Here is a 24,019-nt window from a genome sequence, read left to right as displayed (position 1 = left end):
CTCAGCATTCAGCAATGGCACTGGTCACCAAATCCTCACCATGGACGGCCCACACATCTGTCACAAAGCTCTCCATCTTAACACTTCGAAATTCCTACTAGCAAGTACAGTTTCTGTTCAGTGAGTAAAGCCTGCATGGGCTCTCCTGGAGCCACTTCCCAGCGCTCCCTGCCGGCCTGCATTTGCTGACACCTCACCCACCGTTGCCGGGGTCCCTTTGACTTGCTACTGCCTGCCCAGCTGTCCGATTCGTGGGATGCTGACAATGACATGCCTGAGATACACATTTCGCATGCCAGATGCTGCCCGCACCCGCTGTGCTGACATGAAGATTTTTTTGTGGTCGTGTGCAAGCCCCTTTCCACCATGCGCTGTGCTGCCAGAGGCGAGGGGGGCTCTGTGGCATCTCTGATGTGAAGTGACAGTTCTTTGACTATGCTCTTTGGTTTTGTTTTCTTGTCTTTGTGTTCTAGTGCTATGTTTGACAGCCATATTTCTGTATTTGCTCTATCAAGTGATGAAATAAATGTCATTTCAATCCTAAAAGTGTGTTATTACAGTTCAATGCCACATAAAACCCACATGTTCTTTGTCTGGTGTCCTATTGTATCTTTATTGTATTTATGTAAGTTATATTTGAACTATGTACAATTTGATATGTTCCATATCTTTGTGATTCACTTCCTGCTTGGATCTACGGAAGATGAAAAAAATAAATGGTGCAGTTTTAATTTCAGTATACTACTTATTAATTATTCTTTCGTACTCTTGAAGTGACGTTAAATTAGAGTACTTGTAGTCAATCATGAATATTAATTACATGTCCATGTACAGATATGCTTTCTGAGTGGAGCTATAATTCACATTAAAATGATCTGCTGACATTTTACAAAACATTTTTATTCGTTCATTATTGAGTATGGTCTTCATTGATTCTTGACATCGCTTACTCTGAGTAACATGTTGACAAGGTTGGTTTGAGTACATTGAAGAAGTTTTGCTGGAATGCCCTTACACATAATCCATACAGTCCTGATCTCTCCCTATGCGATTTCCATGTTTTTGGAGCACTGAAGAGAGACATTCATGGCTGTTGATTTGCTTCAGATGAAGAGATGCCTGCCTGGGTACAATCTTGGTTTCATAGGCAACTATAAACATTTTTCCATGGTGACATTGACTGTCTTGTGTCATAGTGGGGCAAAAGTATTAACAGTTATGGCAATTAGCTTTGAAATTATAAACAGTTTATTTAATTTTTTTCCATCTGTCTTGTTTTCGTTTGAGTGCTACTTATATGTGCCTGAATATTCTTTAAGAGACCTGACTCTTATCTTAAAGTTAACTCCCAACACATTTACTCATTTATAAATGATGAGGGGAAAAAAAAACTTTGCACCTCTGGCTCTTAAGGGAAAAGTCATGATCTTAATTACACAAAAATTCTGCACCATCACAAAGTGGCACTCAAAATATGACCATAAAAGGGTTAAATAAATAAAAATGCACAACTAATCTTAGTTTGAACATGAATCTGGACTGTTTCCACAACAACTGTTATGTGGGCATTTGAAATTTGTCTGAAACATACTGTAAAGAGCCAAACTTGACAATAACAAAGAGGATCAGTTTTCTTTGTTAATATATACATTTACATTTTCCACATACCACAAACTTCTCTTCCATTGATGGTATCTACAAATCATAGTGAATGAGTGATGTTATAGTTTGTCATATCCCCATAATGTTCGTATATCCTAATGGGAAGATTTGGTTTTAGTGCTGATCCTGTGCTGTTTGTAAAAATTATTTTTGTATTGTATTTTCATGTTGGTTAGTTAGTTAGTTAATTACTTGTTCCCTAAACCAAATTCATGCAAAATGTTATGATGTGGAACATGTAACCAGAAGAGAACTTCGAATACTTTTTTACAATTAAGGAAAATAAAAAAATATCAAAATATTATTTAGGCCTAAAACTCTTTTGCTATCTGTGGGACATTTCTGCATTTCACCCCTTTCTGTGCCAAAATTAGACTCATTAAAGGGTAATGAATATATTTTTTCCTTCTGCTGCTGTACTTATGAACATCTGTGTTACTCTCCAGCTTTGATGGATTGTTGATAGCAAATTTCATAATCGAATAAATGTACTGTGAGGTTACATACAGAGATACCTGCAAGCTGTATGTGTGTGAACTCCACAGATTTCATAATTGAATAAATTTACTGCAAGGCTACTTAAAGAGAGACAGGCAAGCCGTATGTGTGTGAACTCTGCAGATAACTCTAATTTCTTTGTTTTGTGCATTGAATACTTTTTGCCTAAGTGAGGAGTTACCTCTGCATAGTATTCCATAAGACAAAAATGAAAGCAAATATGCATAATATGTTAACTTACTGACCTACATATCTGTGAAATTGGCATTTATTCATGTGGCAAAAGGAGCAGAACCTAAACGTTTTAGCAGCTCTGCTATGTGGTTTTTTGGGCTTAAAGTTTCATCAGTATGCTAATAGAATAACATACTATCTTCTGCCTTGCCTATAATTTTTTTTTGTTGATGTACTAGGTTAACAGGAGGTATGATGTTTTTGACAGTACAAAACTGGACAAGTTATATTTTTTCGAAGTTTAATACTAGCTCATTTATGCAAAAGTATTCAATAACTTTCACAAAAATGTCGTTTACTGTTTTCTCTGTTGATGTGTCTTTGCTCATCTTCACAACAATGTTTGTGTCATCTGCACATAGGATTGTATTGTATGGAACTGGGGACCTAGAAACGATGGAGAGGCTTCATTCACACAACCCCACAACAGGCTACAGCAGTCCACTCACCCCTTCACTGCCCCACCCAAACCTAGGGTTAGTGCGTGGTTTGGCCCAGGAACATCTCACACCAGACGAGTGTAACCCCAATGTTTGAGTGGTAGAGTAATGATGGCGTACACGTACATGGAGAAAGTGTTTGCGCAGCAATTGCTGACCTAGTGTAACTGAGGCAGAATAAGGGAAACCAGCCCACATTCACCAAGGCAGATGGAAAACTGCCTAAAAACCATACACAGACTGGCTGTACCACCTGACCTTGACACTAATCTGCCGGGCAGATTCGTGCTGGGGACCGGTGCAACTTCCTGACTGGAAAGCAGTGCATTAGACCACATGACTAACAGGACAGGCTGCACACAGGCTTCATTGTACCTTCCATTCAAATAAAATGGCAGAGTTTTAATCTAAAGCAAGAAGAGTAGTGGGTGAATGCTCAAACCTTGGGGGAATCATATGCTAATTTCACCCCATGCAGATGATGTAGCATCCCTTTTTGTATTGCTCAAACAGCATTGGATAACTTTTTGTATTTTTTTCTTAAATAAAAATTATATATTGGTGCCATTTGCTGAGTTAAGTAGTCCATAAAAACTCAACTTCTCTAATAGTATATTCTGACTGACACATTCAAATGCCTTCAATAACTCACAGAAGGTCCTGATTGGTGTTTGTTATCATTTAAAGATTTTTTTTATGTGCTCAATAAATCTATAAATAGCTGACTCAAAAGAATGAATTGCCGAGTATCCCATTACTACACAGGTGAGTGATATTGTCTTCTCAAAAAGCTTAGAAAATCCTGTAAAGAGTGACACTGGTTAGTAGTTATTGACATCTGTGGAGTCAGCCATTTTACAAAGAGACCTAACAATGTCATATTTCAATCTTTCTGGGAAAACCTCTATTGATTATGCATTGCATAAGTGACTAAACATATTATAAGGCCATACATTTTTAATATCTTCACTCAGTCTGTGGGTTTTGTTTCTCTTTGACTAAACTGAGACACTAGTTTCCTTCTTCAAGCAATATGTAAGGATGTAAACTTTTGTCTGGCAGAGTATTATTTGGTCTGAGTCCTCGTGTGAGAATTTATCCAAGATGTTAAATTTCAACTTCATGCTATTTAAACTTATGTATAAATTTGTTTGAGCTACAGTAGTTCTTATCCCACCTTTGTTTTTTACTGAGATGGTGATTTCAAAGTGTGAATAAATATCAAACCACTGGGTCTGACTTACTATTAATTAATTAATTAATTAATTTGTCCACTGGATAATGTGTCTCCCTTAAGAAAGAAGAGTTGAAAATTATATAGGAAGTTGTAGGTCATGAACAGGAGCATTCTTCCGTAGTTTTCTATTTAAATATGCATAAAATATTTATTTTATCTTAATCAGTGTTGACAAAATATTCATAGCAAGACTACAGTGATGGAGCTATGGCACTGAGACAATAAGCAAATAATGATTTAATGACTAACAATAATGGAAATTCCTGGATGGAGCAATAAGTGAAATAAAGGAAAGGCAACCACTGATCTATGGATGAGTGATGTGTGGTACATAGAAAGACATGACATGCTCTGTTGAACATTTCTATGCACCATATATCAGTCAGCTGTTGATGAGTGATTGCCTTTCCTTTATTTTATGTATGATTTAATGAGTCCTAGGTGCATAAGTCAGGATGTGAGGATTTTCACATGTTCTCATTAATTACAGCATGGACAGAGACATTTAAACAATCATTCTTCCTGCACTTCATTCATTAATGGAACGGGAAAAATCTTTACAATTGGTACAATGGGATGTGCCTTCTACCGTGCATTTCACAGTAGTCTGCAGAGTATAGATGTAGATGTAGAGCCTTGGCAGTAGCCATCCAGGTTAACGAAGTGGTGTGGGTGGATGGGGATTAAGTCTTTCACATTTCAGTTTCCAGGAATACTGCACGAAATTCTGTATTGAAGTAATTGTCACTACAGTTGACACATTTCTGCTGTGGAGTATATAAATAATCGTTCCATGTTACTATAAGTGATTCAACAATGTAAACAAACTACATACATATGGATTTGCTTGTACTACAAGTGTAACTGCAAGAAACACAGAAATAACAGTTTGTTTGTTTTATTTGCATTTTGTTAGAACTTACATTCTAAATAACTCTCACGGTTAGTATTCAACATGATCTACTAATAGAGACCTACTTACAATTACTTTTTTTTCTTTCTTGTGGGAATAGGCTGTCCAGCAAGCCACGGAGTAGCTGGTGATGCAGTTCTTCTTTGCCCAACCAGTAGGCATCCACTCAACTTTATAAGTGGTGGGGATGTAACATTAAAACTATGGAAAATGGAACCTGAGAAGAGGCATGTTAGCTATGTTGACATCAAGATTGGTACACTAAAGAGGCATGTGATCTGCAGTGTGGTAAGCTAAAAAATACGAGTTATTGCTTTCATCATAATTTCTTTTTAAAAAAATATTTACTTATTAAATTCATAAAGATTAGTAGGACTGTTAAATTTTCTATATTCAAAACTTTAGGATGGTGTGGACATAACTCTTTGTGCCTTCATGGAATTGAAATATGTAATTGTCTCTTCAACCACAAAAGTTATTGATTCTCTAATTTCAGAAGGTTTGTATATACTGTACCATTGTTTAGATATAAAATTAATCCTGTTTGAGCAGTATATGGCTGGATTCAGTAGTTTTTAACAGGTAGAATGCTTTACAGCACCAGAAGAAAATATAACATTAGCCATTGCTGAGGAGGGGAATATAATAGGATATACTAAATTGTAACTTTTTGTTTGTCTTAGTGTTTTAAATGTTGTTTTCTAACTGTCTAACCCTCAAGTGTGTGTAACATACCCACTATTTCCCATAAACTTTGCTTTTGCTGCCAGGGTGCTGACATTTAACATTTTGTACTTTTTTTCCTTCTTTTCAGCGTATTTCTGATAAGTCAGTGATGTAATGTGATCTTAAGCTGACTAGTTCAGTTTATCTGCAGCTTCAGATGAATTAATTACATTCTTCAAAGATGCATTTGTGTACAAGTATCCAGAGGATACATGTTACTGTGTATTCATTTTACCAAGCCAATTTGATGCTTATGGATGGGAGGTAATAGGACACTTTAAAATGGTTAGATTTCGAATGGATCTCCAAAATGGTTTTACTAGGTTTCCCTGCTTTTTTTGCCTTTGAGGTAGTATGGGCACTGGAGCTCACTGTAAGGGGTCATACTCGCCAAATAGGAATGAATACTGCACGGGGAAGAATTGTATCAAGTGGAAACCACTGATACACCCAACAACAACACTACACCCAACAAAGGTGTTGATGGCTCTTTTAGTCATAAAGTTGGAGCTAATTAAGCAGTTCATTAAGACATCTGTAGCAGGATTTGGCAACCTTCTAATACCGTCTAGGCATCTTTTCCAGACTGTCTGAGCAAAGATTAATGTTATTATTTTTGTGCAAACAGCTGAAAGCAAGGGGAAACTACAGCCATAATTTTTCCAGAGGGCATGTAGCTTTACCGTATGATTAAATGATGATGGCATCCTCTTGGGTAAAATATTCCGGAGGTAAAATAGTCCCCCATTTGGATCTCTGGTCGGGTAATACTCAAGAGGACATCATTATAAGGAGAAAGAAAACTGGTGTTCTATGAATCAGAGCGTGGAATGTCAGATCCCGTAATGGGGCAGGTAGGTTAAAAAATTTAAAGAGGGAAATGGATAGGTTAAAGTTAGATATAGTGGGAATTAGTGAAGTTTGGTGTCAGGACGAACAAGACTTCTGGTCAGGTGAATACAGGGTTATAAATACAAAATCAAATAGTGGTAATGCAGGAGTAGGTTTAATAATGAATAAAAAAAAAAAAATAGGAGTGCGGGTAAGCTACTACAAACAGCATAGTGAACACATTATTGTGGCCAAGATAGACACGAAGCCCTCGAGTACTACAGTGGTATGAGTGAGTTTATATGCCAACTAGCTCTGCAGATGATGAAGAAATCGATGAAATGTATGATGAGATAAAAGAAATTATTCAGGTAGTGAAGGGAGATGGAAATTTAATAGTTATGGGTGATTGGAATTCAATAGTAGTAAAAGAGAGAGAAGGAAACATAGTAGGTGAATATTGATTGAGAAAAGAAATGAAAGAGGTGGCTGCCTAGTTGAATTTTGCACAGAGCATAACTTAATCATAGCTATCACTTGGTTCAAGAATCATAAACGAAGACTGTATACATGGAAGAAGCCTGGAGATACTAGAAGGTATCAGAAGAAGAAGATTGGGTAGCTTTGAGGGATGAAGTAGTGAAGTCAGCACAGGATCAAGTAGGTAAAAAGACAAGGGCTAGTAGAAATCCTTGGGTAACAGAAGAAATATTGAATTTAATTGATAAAAGAAGAAGACAACATTCCATTAGAACTACTGACAGACTTGGGAGAGCCAGTCCTGACAAAACTCTCTACCGTGTGGTGAACAACATGCATGAGACAGGCGAAATACCCTCAGATTTCAAGAAGAATATAATAATTCCAATCCCAAGGAAAGCAGGTGTTGACATGTGAAAATTACTGAAGTATCAGTTTAATAAGTCATGGCTGCAATTCTTTACAGACAAATGGAAAAACTAGTAGAAGCCGACCTCGGGTAAGATCAGTTTGGATTCTGTAGCAATGTTGGAACACGTGAAGCAATACTGACCCTACGATTTATCTCAGAAGGTAGATTAAGGCAAGGCAAACCAGTGTTTCATGCATTTGTAGACTTAGAGAAATCTTTTGACAATGTTGACTCTCTTTCAAATTCTGAAGGTGGCAGGGGTAAAATACAGGGAGTGAAAGGCTATTTACAATTTGTACAGAAACCAGATGGCAGTTATAAGGGTCAAGGGGCATGAAAGGGAAGCATTGGTTAGGAAGGGAGTGAGACAGGGTTGCAGCCTATCCCCAATGTTATTCAATCTGTATGTTGAGCAAGCAGTAAAGGAAACAAAAGAAAAATCCAGAGTAGGAATTAAAATCCATGGAGAAGAAATAAAAACTTTGAGGTTCACCAATGACATTGTAATTCTGTCAGAGACAGCAAAGGACCTGGAAGAGTAGTTGAATGGATTGGACAGTGTCTTGCAAGGAGGATATAAGATGAACATCAACGAAAGCAAAACGAGGATAATGGAATGTAGTCGAATTAAGTCAGGTGATGCTGAGGTAGTTAGATTACTAAATGAGACACTTAAAGTAGTAAACGAGTTTTGCTATTGGGGAACAAAATAACTGATGATGGTTGAAGTAGAGATTATATAAAGTGTAGACTGGTAATGGCAAGGAAAGCACTTCTGAAGAAGAGAAATTTGTTAACATCGAGTGTAGATTTAATTGCGAGGAAGTCGTTTCTGGAAGTATTTGTATGGTGTGTAGCCATGTATGGAAGTGAAACATGGACAATAAATAGTTTGGACAAGAAGAGAATAGAAGCTTTTGAAATGTGGTGCTACAGAAGAATGCAGAAAATTAGATTGGTTGATCACATAACTAATCAGGAAGTATTGAATAGAATTGGGGAGAAGAGAAATTTGTGGCACAACTTGACTAGAAGAAGGGATCAGTTAGTAGGACATGTTCTGAGGCATCAAGGGATCATCAGTTTAGTATTGGAGGGCAACGTGGAATGTAAAAATCATAGAGGGACACCAAGAGATGAATACACTAAGCAGATTTAGAAGGATGTAGGTTGCAGTAGTTACTTGGAGATAAAGAAGCTTGCACAGGATAGAGTAGCGTGGAGAGCTGCATCAAACCAGTCTCTGGACTGAAGACCACAACAACAACAACAACAATCTCACAAATACACTAGAGTAACAGAGTCATGCTCCAGTAAGACAGATTATGTATTATCGAAAACATATACACAAATGCCTTAAAAATAAGTGTAATTCAGCCAGTCCATAAGGAAGGAAGTAAAGAAGAAGTTTCAAATTGTAGATTGATATTGCTAATCCCTACCTTCAGTAAAATATTGAAACAGGCAGCCTATCACAACTCACAACATTTTTCCCAAGACAACGTTTTTCTCAAGAAACAAAATGGATATCGTATCACAGCATGGGTTTAGGTAAGACCTAAGCACAGCCATTACTGTTGCCAGTTTCTTCCATGATGTATATAGCAATATAGAACAGGAGAACAGGTATGCACACAACCGGAATATTCCTTGAATTGAGCAAAGCTTTTGACTCAGTAAATCATGAGCTTCTGTTAAAAAGAACTGCTGGTGTACAATATCAGCGATGCATCAATGAAACTTCTGTCCACCTATATGGTGAAACGGAAACAGTGTACCAAACTCACACATCAAATTGACAATAAGATCTTAACTTCTAAATCCACAAGTGAAACAGTGACACAGGAATGTCTCAAGGCTCAATTCTTGGACTTTTCCTCTTTTTAACGTGTATTAATGGTGTTGTACACCCCTCTAACTTGCACATTGTAAATTATGCTGATGACACCTTAGTTTTATTTCATAGCAGAGATTGTGAGGAACTGAAATTTTCAGCAAGTAATGGGATATTAAAATTAAGTTCATATTTTCATGCACAAGGATTAAAGGTCAATGTAAATAAATCCCAGACGCAAATATTTACAACTGGCAGCTCACATCACTCACGCATAAATGAGGTATGTGGCATAGTGGTAGATGAAGCAAACGAGTGTAAATTTGTAGGGGTTTATTTGGACTCAAACCTCCAATGGATTACCCTTGTTAACACTGTATGTAAAAAGTCAGCAATGGGCTGTATCTCCTTAGCCAACTGTCCAAAATGGTGTCCACCCACGTGATTAAATCTGTGTATTACGGGACAATCTATCCCCATCTTAGCTACTGCTTAGAAATATGGGATTGTGCTGCAGACATTCACTGTAACGGAGTGCTATTGCTACAAAAAAGAGGATTAAGGTTTATACATGGATAGGCGATAAAGACTCTTGCCAAGATGTTTTCAGACAACAAGTACTTCACCATATACTCTTTGTATCTTTATAAATTAATTAATATTTTTGTCTCACAGAGAACTAAAATAACTGAATGTAGTGAATATACGTGACCACAACACCAGGTCCAAAGAGAATTACTACTGACAAAGAACAAGATTAAAAATGACGGACCCAAGCCCATATATTAATGGACTGATATGGTATAATAAACTGCCAGAGTCGATGAAAAACAGTAACAAAAAGAAATTCAAATCAAAACTAAAAGAATTCTTAATTGAAAAGAGTCTCTTTTCACTCAACGAATTTTAAATGGTTAAGTTTAAGAGCTGTAAAGTAGTGTATAAAAGAGTAATTGTCTATATCAATAAGTGTAAGATATAATGATTTTGACAAGCATCAATTTACTGTTTAATTACTACCTGTGAGGCTAAGATCTAAATGTATTTTGTGTTTGTAACTGTACTTGATGTTTGCAAAAGGCATCATATTGATGACTCCATGCAAAAAAATCTAAATAAATAAACTTCCCACCCCTCCTGAAGTGGTGTTCTGCCATCCACCTAACCTGCACAACATCTTAGTCCATCCTCAACGCCACTTTCAGTCCCAACCCCTTGCCACAAGGATCATAACCTCATGGAAGACTGAGGTGCATAATCTACACAATCCATGCACCCAGCACTTCCTGTTTCTGTCCTGTCACAGGTTTATCCTTACCCCATCAGGGTCTGGGGCACCTGTGAAAGCAGCCATGTCATTTACTATCTCTGCTGCAATCATTGCGCAGCTTTTTATGTTGATATGACCACCAACCAACTGTCCACCAGGATGAAAGGCCACCATTAAACTGTGGCCAAGAGCAAAGTAGACCATCCTGTGGCACAACATGCAGCTGAACATAACACTCTCGATTTCCTATCATAACATACTGTTCTCATATCCTCCACCCAACAGTTTCCACCCCCTATGTCTTATCATCTCCTTCCCATTATCACCTCCCACCCTGCGTATTTGCAGCCCTCTGCCAATGCTTCCGCCCAATTTTCCCTGCTCCTTTCCTGTTTTGTTCCTGTTTTCCCCATCTCCCTGCCCCAGTTGGCAGTCTCGTCCTGCACACTCTACCAGACAGCGTTCGTTCCTCTTCTCACCCATACATGGAGTTTTCATTGTTTGATTCACCAATACCTTGTATATTTTGATGAAATATGCTAATTCCCTCATTACTTGGATACCTAATATTTGTCAGAAGTGGTCCCTTTGTTAGAGAGACTCCTTTTAAACAGGAATACCTATTAGGTAACTTAAGCATAAAAAAGGTGCAGCTCTGACACCAACTACTACAGGAATTTCCCCTTGAGTTATCCCACCAACCCCTCTTTGCTGTCATGTAGAAGCTTTGCCAGTTGCTCCTTCCTATTCCTTTTGAGACAAAGGCCATGCCATAGTTAAATCTGCACTGTTGACAACCTCAACTGACGCCACTGCAATATGAGCCATGCCTTCCGCCATCAGTGCCTTCTCAAGCCTCACGTTAATACACCTGACAGCTGTTTTAAGCTGAGGCTAATCATTATAGTAAAACAGCTGTATAAGATGCACACTTGTGCTACCGGTTTGAGTAGCTGTCTTTTACAGGTCACCATGTATGTCATACTTCTTGTCCGTAGCAAAGACTATTCCAGTCTCCATCCACAATCACTACCTGATCCTCTTTTGTAAAATTCCTCCTACATAACTCCCCTATGTTAACAGTCACCTGAGCCAACCCTGCACTGGGCTTTACAATGCTGGTGTCCTGGTGCTTACTCCTGGCCTACACCTCTGCTGTGAGAACTACCTAACAGCAGAATGTTTATCTTTCTGTTGGAATCTACAACTGACTAAGGTTCCCTAATTGCTGAGGGTTGCTGCATTCTTCCTACACCTACAGCTACAAGAGGTTCCTCTCCACTTGACTGTGACAGTTGGTCAAATTTATTGGTAACACACAAAGAGCAACTGTATGAATATCTCCTGCTCCCAGCAGACTGCTTTCCGTCTGGAGTTCCCATTCCCCAGTCCCCTTCTCCCTCCTCACCCTATCTAGCTCCTCCTTTTTGTTCGTAACTGCACCTAAAGGGCATAGATTCTACCTCCTAGTTCTTCTATTAACTTATTGTTGATACATATCCTGCAATTACAGGGGAGGATCTCACTAGAATGTACACTGGCTTTGTCACTGCATTCGCTCCAATGAAAATACTTTGAAAAAATTTCACCCCATTATGTACTACTCATAAACCTATGCCAAGTCCATACTTTTCACTCAGGGTAAATTTTTTTAGTTACTGAAAAAAACTAAACTTCTACATTTTCTAAGTTATGTTACTACAATAGGATGATTTTAGGAACAACTACAGTGATCTCAAATTTCACTTTCTACAAATAAAGTAGTTACCATTATTAACAGTATTAATCTACAACAATACACATAAACATCACGTGTTTGCTTGTCCAAAAAAAAAAAAAAAAAAAAAAAAAATTCAGGAGTCCACTGATACACCAATGAAACTGAATGCAGTAAGCAAAAGTTTTCACTATATCTATTTCACTAGAAACAGCAAACAACACCATCTGAGAAATACTAAATTTAATAACTAACTAAATTCATAAAAAGTTATCAAATGCAGAAAGTGAAAGTCTGCAAAATTTTCCCTACTGTTATTATAATGAAAACAGCAAAAAACACTGGTTGAAAACTACTAAATCTAATGAGAGCATTGTCCTTTGAAACAAATTCAGGATCAATGTAGTCATCAAGCTGAAGCAATCTACATCTGTAAGGTAACCATAGCATCCACAAATCATGTACAATTTCTCACCATTGTTACTGTATGAAGTGGGGCATAGAGTGAGATACCAAGAACAGTAAAAAAGACATAGAGTGAGATACCAAGAACAGTAAAAAAGACATAATATTTTCAGGACTGAATCAAGTCAAAGGTAGCCATAATTGTATGTGTCAGTATGCTTCCTCACAAGAAGATGTTCAAGGGCAACACAAATACACAGAACAGAATGATGGTTGTGGGATTAAGTTAGAAGTCAGAGTAACTCCTAGAAAGGTCTTTTGTAAATGCATTTAATATATTGAAACATGCCTTTTTCCTCTATTTCATAGTACAGTAGCACAACTCACACCAAATGGAGAATACTTTTATAGTAGAAGCAATAAAAGTATCCTGTAATAAAGCTCTCGTAGTGCAAATAATTCCAACTACTGTCTTTTGTGTAATAGCCCTTCCATAAGCATATATTATCTTCACAAAACATTTGGAAAATGGAATTAGACTGGCTGGTAGTAATTTTACATCTGTGGAGTCACATAACAATGGCTTGCATTAATCTGTTTAGGAAAATACCCTGACTTAACTATATATTACATTTATGAAAAAGAACTTTATTGTCGGAGGCATCATCAACTCCTTACAAACTTTTACTTTAGAGGGACACAATGTTTTTCCTTATTTTGGTTAGAGACCTATGTCTATAACCATTCTCTGTAAACCACTGTGATGTGCATGGCTTATATTAGATGTTTCTTCCCATTCCATTATCACATGGGTTGCAGGTAGGAGAATTGCCTGAATGCCTCTGTGCACACTGCAATCAGTCTAATCTCGTCTTCATGTTTTCTACTAAAGCAATATGTAAGCGGTTATAGTATATTCTTATTTCTCTCACTTAGTACCTTTCTTGAAACATTGTAAATAGGCTTAGTGAGATATTTGGTATCTACATAATGAAAGGCATTGTAATAAATGAAACAGTGTCTCTAGCCTCTGTGCTGTGTTCTGTACATGGACTACAACAGTCAGTAACCCAAGTTAGCTCAGCACCATCAGCCTGGAGCTGCTTCTGTGCTCTGTCCTACTTCCATGAGTCAATGGCCCAGTCCTCAATGACTGACCACCCTTCAAGAGAGTATCATATGGTGGAAGAATGCAGCAGTGCTACCTCTGCCACATAATCATCCTCCTGACAGCAATATTTACACTCTTTGGGCCAGCCAGTCATCATTAAGCAGCTGGGGTATACTATGACACCCCGTCTGAGTTGGATGCTATCATGAAGATGACAACATACCCATTATGCAGTTACCAACAGCTTCAGCAGGCCTCAAACCCTCAAATGCTGCCTGACCACCTGGGCTCTTTGAAACCTTGTGTTCTAGCACCACCAATGGTCTACTCACCTGAATCCAGGAATCCTCTCATTTTCCGGGGGTTGATCTAGGTCCCCTGAGTTCTGAGTCACTGAGGGCTGACACAGGCAGCTATAACTGTCCATCTTTCAGTGTGGAGTTGAGGCACTGTATCATCTTGCATCATCTGGCCATCTTCTCCAAGACAACATCAGACACAGTGGCTGGGTTTGCTACAGACTTGGTGACACAAGATATCCATGGGGTATGATGTATACTCAGCAGGTACTTGGTATTCACTGCTGCTGAAGGAATGCACTGGGAGCCACTGTGCTAGCATATGTGCTGCAGATATGCCAGATAGCCAAGAAGACAGATGATTATAAATAATAAACAATAAGGAGCATTTGTGTATTTGGGCTGCCTTCTTATGCTTCACACACATCCATCTTTTGCCTATTCTGAGCCATCCTGACACCGTGTTACATATGGTTTCAGGCCACAAGAGTAGAAAGCTGCAAGAAGATGCAAATGAAGACAGAGTGCTGAAGAACTGTCATACACAACAGCAACATCCATGACTAGTAGGGTGCACTTTAATTCAAAACCACTCTTCAGATGCCGTACCTCATTGAACTTGACCTCTCCCAATTTTTAATGTAATGTCAGGATTAGATATTATTGTAGTATTTAGTAAGTGAATAAGAAAAGATTTGTAAACACCTATGATGTGTCCAGAACACTCTGCTGTGTACACCAGGTCACATGCCATAGTGTCCTGATGATGTGTAACAGGCGATGTGTTATACCTTTATTTTTCAGTCAGACAAATGATGTGAATGATTTTTAAAAGGAATTTTCTTGTTAATTTAGTAGTCATTTGTGACAGTCCTTTTGTACATACATTTTTTTGGATTCTTTGTGATTGTACTATCAACTGGGGTGGACGTAGTGTCTCTGCGAATTAGAGCAGCAGACAGTGGTGTTACACTGAGGCAATTGCTGCAATGGACGATTGCTCCACACCTCTGATGTCCCGCCTAGGAGACCTAGGAGATATGCTCCAGTCCAAACAACCCCCAGGAGTTGGAGATATTGAAATTGCATCTGTCTGAGATGAAATCAGCCATTTTTTGATAGATCTGATGTAGAATAGGTAACTATTACTCCTCTACTGCCTGAAGTTGTAATCAACTGTTGAAATTCAATATACAGATTGTAAAGGGAGTCTAATGTGTTGTAAACAAGAAGAGTTTCAGATCATTGAGCAATAGCTGGTTTTCTAAGTAACTTTTCAGGCTGATACAAGCATTTCAGTGAAACAAAAGGAGTCTGAAGCCAAGAGATCCTGGCAACAGTTACTTCTGCAACAGGTTTCAAGTGTAATAAGGTAAAATTGATAATTTGCAGTGACTGTAAACTACACGTGCAAATAGAAGTTAAAACTGTATGTCACTTCATATTTCTGTTATCTGAACAGGGAGGACCAAATGAGGCTGGGCCAGCAAGTAATAACATTTGACTGGGAAGAGGGGAGAAGTCAAAGTTAAAAGTAAATTATTGCCTTGTGAAGAAAATTTTCTCAGAATTTGCTGCTGTTGTCCATAACAACTAGTCAACAACTACAATTACTTGGTGCATGAGTTGTTACTAGCATTACTGTTGAGATAGAAAATTCGCAAGGGTTCAAATGGTTGGCAAGCAAGTATTAATCCTGCAACAGTCAGTACCTGAAAACCAGAAGAGCAAATTAAGTCTGTGGCTGTGAAGATGGGCAATTGCAGGTCAGTAGTTCCATGTCAACATAAGGCAGCTGGTGTCTCTTTGCACATTTACTAACTGCTGGCAGTGATGCCAGCAGCAGGAACAGCAGCATTGCAGTTCACCTACTGTATTGCAAACAGAGTCTCATCGGACACACCACATGGTGAGCTGTGTTCTAATGATTTTTATGAATGATTGGAGTATTGTGGTGTGTGGGTGAGGTAATCTTGAGTGCAAATGTGAGGTGAAGTTTGTGGTTTGGTGCAGTATTAAGTTGATGCAAAGGTGACTGGCTGTAGTAAAGGTTTGGTAGCAGACTCTTTATTGCTTGGTATATGGCTGAAGTCACTTGAAGTATGTCACAACCTGTAGAAGAGATATTAAGAGTGTTTATGGGAGAGACCATTAAGCATTGAAGAATTGTTGTCTAAATTAGAAGAAACTCAATTTTTCAGTTCTGTAGAACTGTTGGCAGGTTACAGTTAACTATCAGTGTACAAAGAGTCGAGACCACGTATTGCATTATTATTTGCAGGAAAATCCTATCCATTTTATATTCAACTATTTGAGCTAAGCATATCTGTTGCAGTTTTCATACACATATGATATAAAGCATTAGGGGATGATCTAGTCTAAGAACTGATTATTTATATAAATAATATATTAATTGTATCTAAGATCAAGGTGAGACATTGTTTGCTGTTACCTAAAACTTTGCAAAGATTAAAAGAAAAAGGTATTACAATAAAACTAAAAAAATCCCATTTAGGGAGAGATGAGCTAAGATTCTTGGGACACATAATGGGTATAAAGAGAGTGTAGGTCAACCCTGATCGTATTTGAACAATAAAAGATTGTCCAGATTCTCAAAGTGTAAAATAATTGTGCTCCTTTTAATAGGCATTTGGTAAGAGGACAACTAATTAATGACCCATGTCTTTTGTTCCTATCGAAATAGCGAGCTAAGTGTATGTGGGATGAAACTGCTGCAGAAGTGTTTAATAACATAAAACAGGATTTAGTAAATGTGAAAAATTTAAAAACATCCAACATAGCAGCAGCCTTTTATACTTGCTGCAAATGCATTGGAATAGTAGGTGGCTTGTGAGCTGTTCCAGTGAGAATGGAAGCTGATAGAAGGCAATCATGCAAAATGTTTTTCCCCATCAGATGCTCAAATAAGCATAAATTAAATTAAATGCCACCAAGTAGGAATAGTTAGCAATCATGTGGAGTGTACAGAAATTACAGATGCTAATATTGAGGTCAAAGACAATTATTTACACTGACCATTAGGCATTTGCATTTCTAGTGGGAAATAGATTGCTACACAGCAGACTAATCCATTTGGAGTTATTTGTGCAAGAGTTTTGGATATAAATAATGTACATTAAAGGATCATTAAATAAGGTCCCATACACATTATCTTGATTACCTTTAGGGATGATCACAATGACAGGAGGTGAAGGACCAGGTGTTATTTTTAAAATTAACTTTTTGTCTGTTATCTACATGAATAATGAGGTAAGATGCTTAGCCAGAAATATTAGGAAGGATCAGAATCAGATGAATTCATTGTAAAAAAGCTCATTGTAAAAAAAAAAAAAAAAAAAAAAAAAAAAAAAATTGGGGTATAAACAGGAATCCCTAACAAAACCTGAGAAACCTTTATGGATTCTTATTTTGGAGATCAACAGAGGGATTCATGTGTTGGAAGTTATGTGTTCCACTGGCCAGTGTAGAAGATTTATTTTGGTTTTTGCACAAAGGCTACGGCCATTTCAGTGTAAGGAAATGTACTACACATCCGACTAAATTTTATTATTTCGAAGGCCTGAATAGGAAAGTCAAAGTTACTGTATATACCTGTGAATTGCATCAAAAAGTAAAAGATGACAACAGCCGTGAAGTATGTAAAATATGGCCAGTAATTCCAAAAGGTTTACATGACTTAACAGCTGCCAACTTACATAGACCTCTGTCAAAAGTTAGAGGAGGAATTTTTGTATTTTAGTATTAGTAGAATGTTGGTAAAAATATGTAAAATTATATGCAATAAAGTTTGCAAACATGATTACAATAATAAATTCTTTAAGGGAATATTTTGCATATATAGGAAAACCATAGTTGCAGATGGTCAGCAGCTCACAATTCACAAGTAACAAGTTCAAGAAATTTCTGACTTGGGAAAGTTATCACACATTTAGCCATTTCCCGTTACCTTCCACAGGTTAACTCTTCGGTGAAGATAATGAAGGGGATTGGTGGCCTGTGTCGTACACACTGTACCAAAGAGCACATTACCTAGGTACAAATGATTCCCAAATTCCAAGAGAAGCTGAATGAATTACCACATTTGTTGACTGGAATCTCCCTGATACAGGTTGTGCTTAAAAACTTTGTAGGGGAATTGCTGTTAAAATATTTCTCTTGGTCAAAAGTCAATGAATTAAGCACACTGACATTTGTAAGCAGGTAGAAGGGCAGTTAAAGAAGCAGGCAGCACACAGGAAAAGGGAACAAAATCTGAAGACAACTGTACCTAAGTTTCATTTTGATGAAATTGTATTAGAAATAATTTGTCACTGAAGTTCTAATTTAAAAAAAGAAACTAGTAAGTTCCTGTAGCAACACAAAGACCCTTATAAGATAGTAACAATATTATGAGGAGGAAAGTTGCTACTCACCATGCTACTGAGTCACAGATAGGCACAACAAAAAGACTCTCTTTCTTCAGGTCTTCATGCCAGTGGCCGAAAGCTTTAATTGTGAGAGTCTTTTTGTTGCACCTGTCTGCAACACAGCATCTTTGCTATCATAAACAAGAGCATTTATTAGATCCTATTAAGTGTTGAACAAAGGCACAAATTTTTGAATGTACTTCCATGTGATGTAACATGTGTGTACATGTGTGTACATGTGAGTAACAGCTTGTCATATGCTAGGTTAAGTGTAAGTAATTGTGGAGATATTATACAGTTTTGATAAAAGTACTGAATTATGCCATGGGTCTGTAAATGTTCATGTAGGAGAAATCTTGCTGTAATGTAATTAATCATTTTAGCATTTTCTGTAGGTTTAGTGGCTTCAAACGACCAGGAAACCATGATTAGTTTTCTTTATGAAAGAATCACTTATCTACTTCATGAGTAACCAGAAAGAACAATTAGTAGATGATCAAGGAAAATACTCAATGGTCAACCTTATATGTGTGTAGTACACACATTTGAGATAATACACTTAAAAGAGAATCAGATGGTATGAAGAGAATGTGTGTGAAAACAGAATTTTCCGTGGTAGATCTCAAGTTAAATCCATGGACTGATGTAAGTCCATGCACATGTAAAGGTTTGAAACAAAGCTAAGATAATCAAAGATCATTTAAGACTTACAGACTAATTCATTGTAAAATAAGGGATTGTGATATACAATTTTTGTTTGGGATGGAAGACATAAAAAAATGTCATTACTGTGTCTCATTGACAGTTTGAGTTGAAAAGTAGTCAAATTGGTTTGATTTACAATATTTGCAGAAGAAGATTGTCATGACATTATCCATCTAAGCAGAGGACCACAGGATGTAACAGACTATATTGACTTAAAGTAATGTGTTCTACTTCATTCTTACAATGTAACTAGTGATTGTGTCCATAATTTTTAAAAGGAATTTTCATTTTACTTTAGTAGATTTTTTTGTGGCCCTCTTTCTGTGTGTGGAATTTTTTTCTTCATGCAAGTGCTGTGAGCTGGGCTGGACACAGTGTATCTGCAAAATAGAATCACAGATGGTTATACTACAGTGTATTGAGGTACTTGCTGAATTGGGCGACAGCTCCATGCCGTTGATGCCCCATCTAGGAGCTGATATAGTGCCTATAGCTGGGGAAAAATAAGGGGAACTATATGAGCATGGTATAGCACAAGTGAAGCTGGTGAACCATCTCTAGGTAGGTCAGTGGTATCACAGATCTCTTGAAGTGCAGTATCCTGGATAAATCTCATAGAGCAAAAGAAATTAATAAAGAGTAATAAGAGCAGTAGGTTATGGAAGTTGTGATTGAGTAACCACTCATGACGTCTTGAAAACATCACTAAAGCAAGGTCACCATGGATTTCTTACTGTTGAAAAGAATTTTTTCATACCTTCTAAGATGGAAAATATGGTACGATAGGACAGTGGACAAACTGTCATGCAAGCAAGTATCACCAAACAATAGGGCAACATGCTTACAGTTCAGTTTGTGTATATCATTTTTGTTCCCTATTGGTTAATGAAGGGTGTAACCCACAGTACATGTATTCTAACTGATAATTGTTAAAGGTATTTAGTAAATTATCGAGGTGAACATCTGTAGTTGAATTGCCATAAGTTGATCCCAGACAGTTGCAGTGGTTTGGGTGTGGCAGCTTTATGGGACTACCTCAACCATTAACATAATACAATTTTGTAAATATCCCTATGGCACTGCCTCAGTGTTGTTAGAGCTCTGTAGATGGCTACAGTTCCCAACTGCAGCCATTAGCAATTTGTAGTTGAAATTTGGCAACAATGTTGTGAGCTGTCAGGGACCTTCTTAGATCATCTCAAGTATAGAAAATGATACAGGAAGGAGTAAATAAACATCAATAAGACCTCATTACTTGGGAGCCACCCTGATATGTGCTCCCTCCCATGTGATGGGGACAAAAAGCTGCTTCCCAGTAAAGAATTATATGACATAGGACAGTGAAAACCACAAACTAAAAAGTTGGTGTTTGTGTGTAGTACAAGAGTAAAACAATGTTATAAGTGTAATTACAGAAAAGGAGCAGTGACACCAAAAGTGAAGTTTACTCCTCAGGAGTGCACCCGGAATTCAAGTGGGAGGACACAAAATGTATATAAATGATAATATTTTAGTGATTGTGTTACAGTCAACTTTCAAACAAGATTTTTGAGGGCTGAATTCAGCTAAGGAGGGAAAAATATAACAAATCAAATAGTGCCCGTAGCCACAGTACCATGTTCTGAACACAGCTCACAAAATTGCTGCCAACGTTCAACTACAAATCGCTAATGGCTGCAGGTGGGAACAGTAGCCCAACAGTAGCCATCTATGGACAGTGACCTATGTCAACACTGTACCTTCAGCAAAAAGCCGCTTCTACACCCTGACAATGACACAATGACAAAGTCTTCGGTCACTGACCATCCTTCAAGATGCTTTTTTGTTTCCATGAAACTGACACTGAGTTGATTATGACTGAGTAAACATTTATGAATCTTGAAGTATGTAGGAACTTGGAGTGTGATATTTTAAAATGCATGAATTTTTAAAAATGCATGAACTGCTTTATAATTGAAGTTTCTTATATTCTGTTTTCAAGACAATAACCCCATTCTTCTCAATTCCCTATTGTAAGATTTATTTTTGCCAGTGAGTTACTGTAATCACTTTATAACAAATATTTCAAGCCTTTACTTTCGCTGTTATTTGTACTAAAATCATCCTGCTTCGATACATTAGCTGCTTAAGACTGTTTCTGAAGTTTAATCATGGATCCAGACCTCCTCTGTAGCCAGGTGATTAATGTCATCAGCTTTGGTGTGGAAAGACCCATGTTTGATTCCCTCTTCACATTTTTTCAGAGGTAAGGAGGTCTGGAACAGGGCCCACTCAGGTGCATGAGGCTAAATGAGGACCAGCTTGAATCAAGAAGCAGTGGTGTCATCAGGATTCATCTACTGGGGTGAAGTTGGAGGTATAGGTAACAGGCACATCACATGTCCCACAATCATAGACTTGTCCTCATACTGCTTTGAAAGCAGCAGTTAGCCAGTCAGTACAGGCTTAAGGCCTAATGCCTAAGTGGTGTTAACGTTACACATACAGATGTAGAAGCACAGTACTATTTTTTAATACTTAATGCACCATAAAATTCTAACCTATTTTAAGTTAACAGCTCATTATACAATAAATAATGTATAGTTGTACTTCAAAATGAGTGTGTTAACAAGCCATTTAAATGTAAGCACACAGTTGATATCCGTTAAGTTGATCGCTCAATAAAAATGGCTGTAGTACAAAAATTCTTCCAAGTCCATTACACTGATGATTTAGTCATAGATTCTCCTATTACCAATTGTATTATCTTCACCATACCAACCTCTAAATGTTGGCTAATGACTGTAGGTAACAGTTATATAAAAAAATGGGTGAAGTTCACATGTATTTCCTGGAATGAAATTATTCCTGTTGTCATGTCCTAGTTCATGAACTACAGGCAATGTATGAGTGGCGAAGTAAGTGGTCCTGACAGTCAGGATACCAGTTACTTTGGAATAAGGCTGGGCATCTCAAACATATTCTGAGTCGTGGTCACCTTTGTGCTCAGATGGCAAAGACTACCAAATCCACTGGTTACTCCCTCAACCGTTAGGGGTAAAACTCAATGGGACCCGGGTCAAGTAAGGCTAGCAACCTGCTTCCCTGGTACTTTAATATGATGCTGGCAACAATCAGAGCAAAATGCCTTGGACCTTTGGAGGTGACGGAGTCCCACCTCTAATTGACAAACAAGGGGCTCCTAAGATACAACTCAGCAAACGAATGGTAACGAGATGGGGAGCTATTAATATCAATGGGGGCTACTCTGGGAAGAAGGTAGAGCTGGCAGTGGCTGCAAGTAAGATGGGGTTGAACGTTTTAGCTGTTAGTGACATTCGGGTAAGGGTTGAGAAAGAAGAGGAAGTGGGAGAATACGAGGTCTACCTTTCAGGAGTCAAAGCAGCAATAGCACAGTGGGGTGTAGGGCTTTACATTAGGAAAGAAATGGAACCCAGGGTAGTTGCAATAAGGTATGTAAATGAATGACTGATGTGGATAGATTGGACAGTGTCTAGCAAGAAAATTAGGATTGTGTCAGTATATTCACATTGTGAAGGGACAGATCAAGATACATGGATAGTTTTTATGACACACTCAGTGATGTAGTTGTTAGAGTAAAGGACAAGGACAGTGTTCTGCTCATGGGTGATTTTAATGCCAGGATTGGGAATCGAACAGAAGGGTATGAAGAGGTTATGGGTAAATTTGGAGAGGATATGGAGGCCAACAGGAACAGGAAACAACTCTTGGATTTCTGTGCCAGTATGGGATTAGTAATCACAAACTCCTTTTTTAAACAAAAGAATATTCAGTGGCATACTTGGGAAGGCAGGGGAACCAGATCTGTCATTGACTATATAATAACAGATCAGGAATTCAGGAAGGCTGTGAGGGACACACGTGTATTCTGGGGATTCTTTGATGACTCTGATCACTATTTAATATGCAGTGAAATTGGTATTGTGAGGCCGAAAGTGCAGGAGGTCAGGCCCATATGTAGGAGGATAAGAGTGGAGAAACTTCAGGATAAGGAAATCAGGCACAAGAACATAACAGTGATCTCAGAAAGGGACCAGTTAGTTGAATGTAGTCAAGTACAGTCATTGGAAAAAGGAATGGACAAGGTACAGGGACGCAGCACTAGAAGTGGCTAAAGAATGTCTTGGAACAGTAGTGTGTAAAGGTAGGATGAAGCAAACAGCTTGGTAGAATGACACAGCCAAGGCAGCCTGTAAAAGGAAAAAGAAGGTGTATCAAAAATGGCTATATGCTAGAACTCAGGTAGGCAGAGAAAATTATGTTGATGAAAGAAACAGATAATTGCAGCATTCAAGAAGAAGTCTTGGGAAGACTTTGGAAACAAGTTGGAGACTTGGGGTCAAGTTGCTGGAAAACCATTCTGGAGTGTAATTAGCAGTCTTTGAAAGGGAGGTAAGAAGGAAATGACAAGTATTTTGGACAGGTCAGGAAAACTGCTGGTGAATCCTGTGGATGCCTTGGGCAGATGGAGGGAATATTTTGAAGAGTTGCTCAATGTAGGTGAAAATACAATCAGCAATGTTTCAGATTTCGAGGTAGAATGGGATAGGAATGATGATGGAAATAGGATCACATTTGAGGAAGTGGAGAAAATGGTCAATAGATTGCACTGCAATAAAGCAGCTGGGGTGGATGAAATTAAGTCGGAACTCATCAAATACAGTGGAATGTCAGGTCTTAAACGGCTACACAGGATAATTGAAATGGCGCGGGAGTCGGGACAGGTTCCATCAGACTGGATGAAAGTAGTAATCACACCAATCATTAAACATGGAAACATAAAAGAGTGTAACAACT

General features: G+C 37.9%; 1 protein-coding gene across 3 annotated transcripts in view; it reads left to right on the top strand.

The window, feature by feature from the left end:
• The window catches only part of LOC126334520 (cilia- and flagella-associated protein 52-like), a 242,473-nt gene that overhangs the window by 69,459 nt on the left and 148,995 nt on the right, over window positions 1–24,019 (top strand). For all 3 annotated transcript variants that reach the window (XM_049996870.1, XM_049996872.1, XM_049996871.1), the window contains exon 4: window positions 5,085–5,272. In XM_049996870.1, the coding sequence (XP_049852827.1) occupies window positions 5,085–5,272 (188 nt within the window). The remainder of the gene's footprint in view (window positions 1–5,084; window positions 5,273–24,019) is intronic.

Source organism: Schistocerca gregaria, chromosome 2 (genome assembly GCF_023897955.1).
Source record: "Schistocerca gregaria isolate iqSchGreg1 chromosome 2, iqSchGreg1.2, whole genome shotgun sequence".
Classification (NCBI taxonomy): domain Eukaryota; kingdom Metazoa; phylum Arthropoda; class Insecta; order Orthoptera; family Acrididae; genus Schistocerca; species Schistocerca gregaria.
This window is presented reverse-complemented; position numbering and strand designations above follow the sequence as displayed.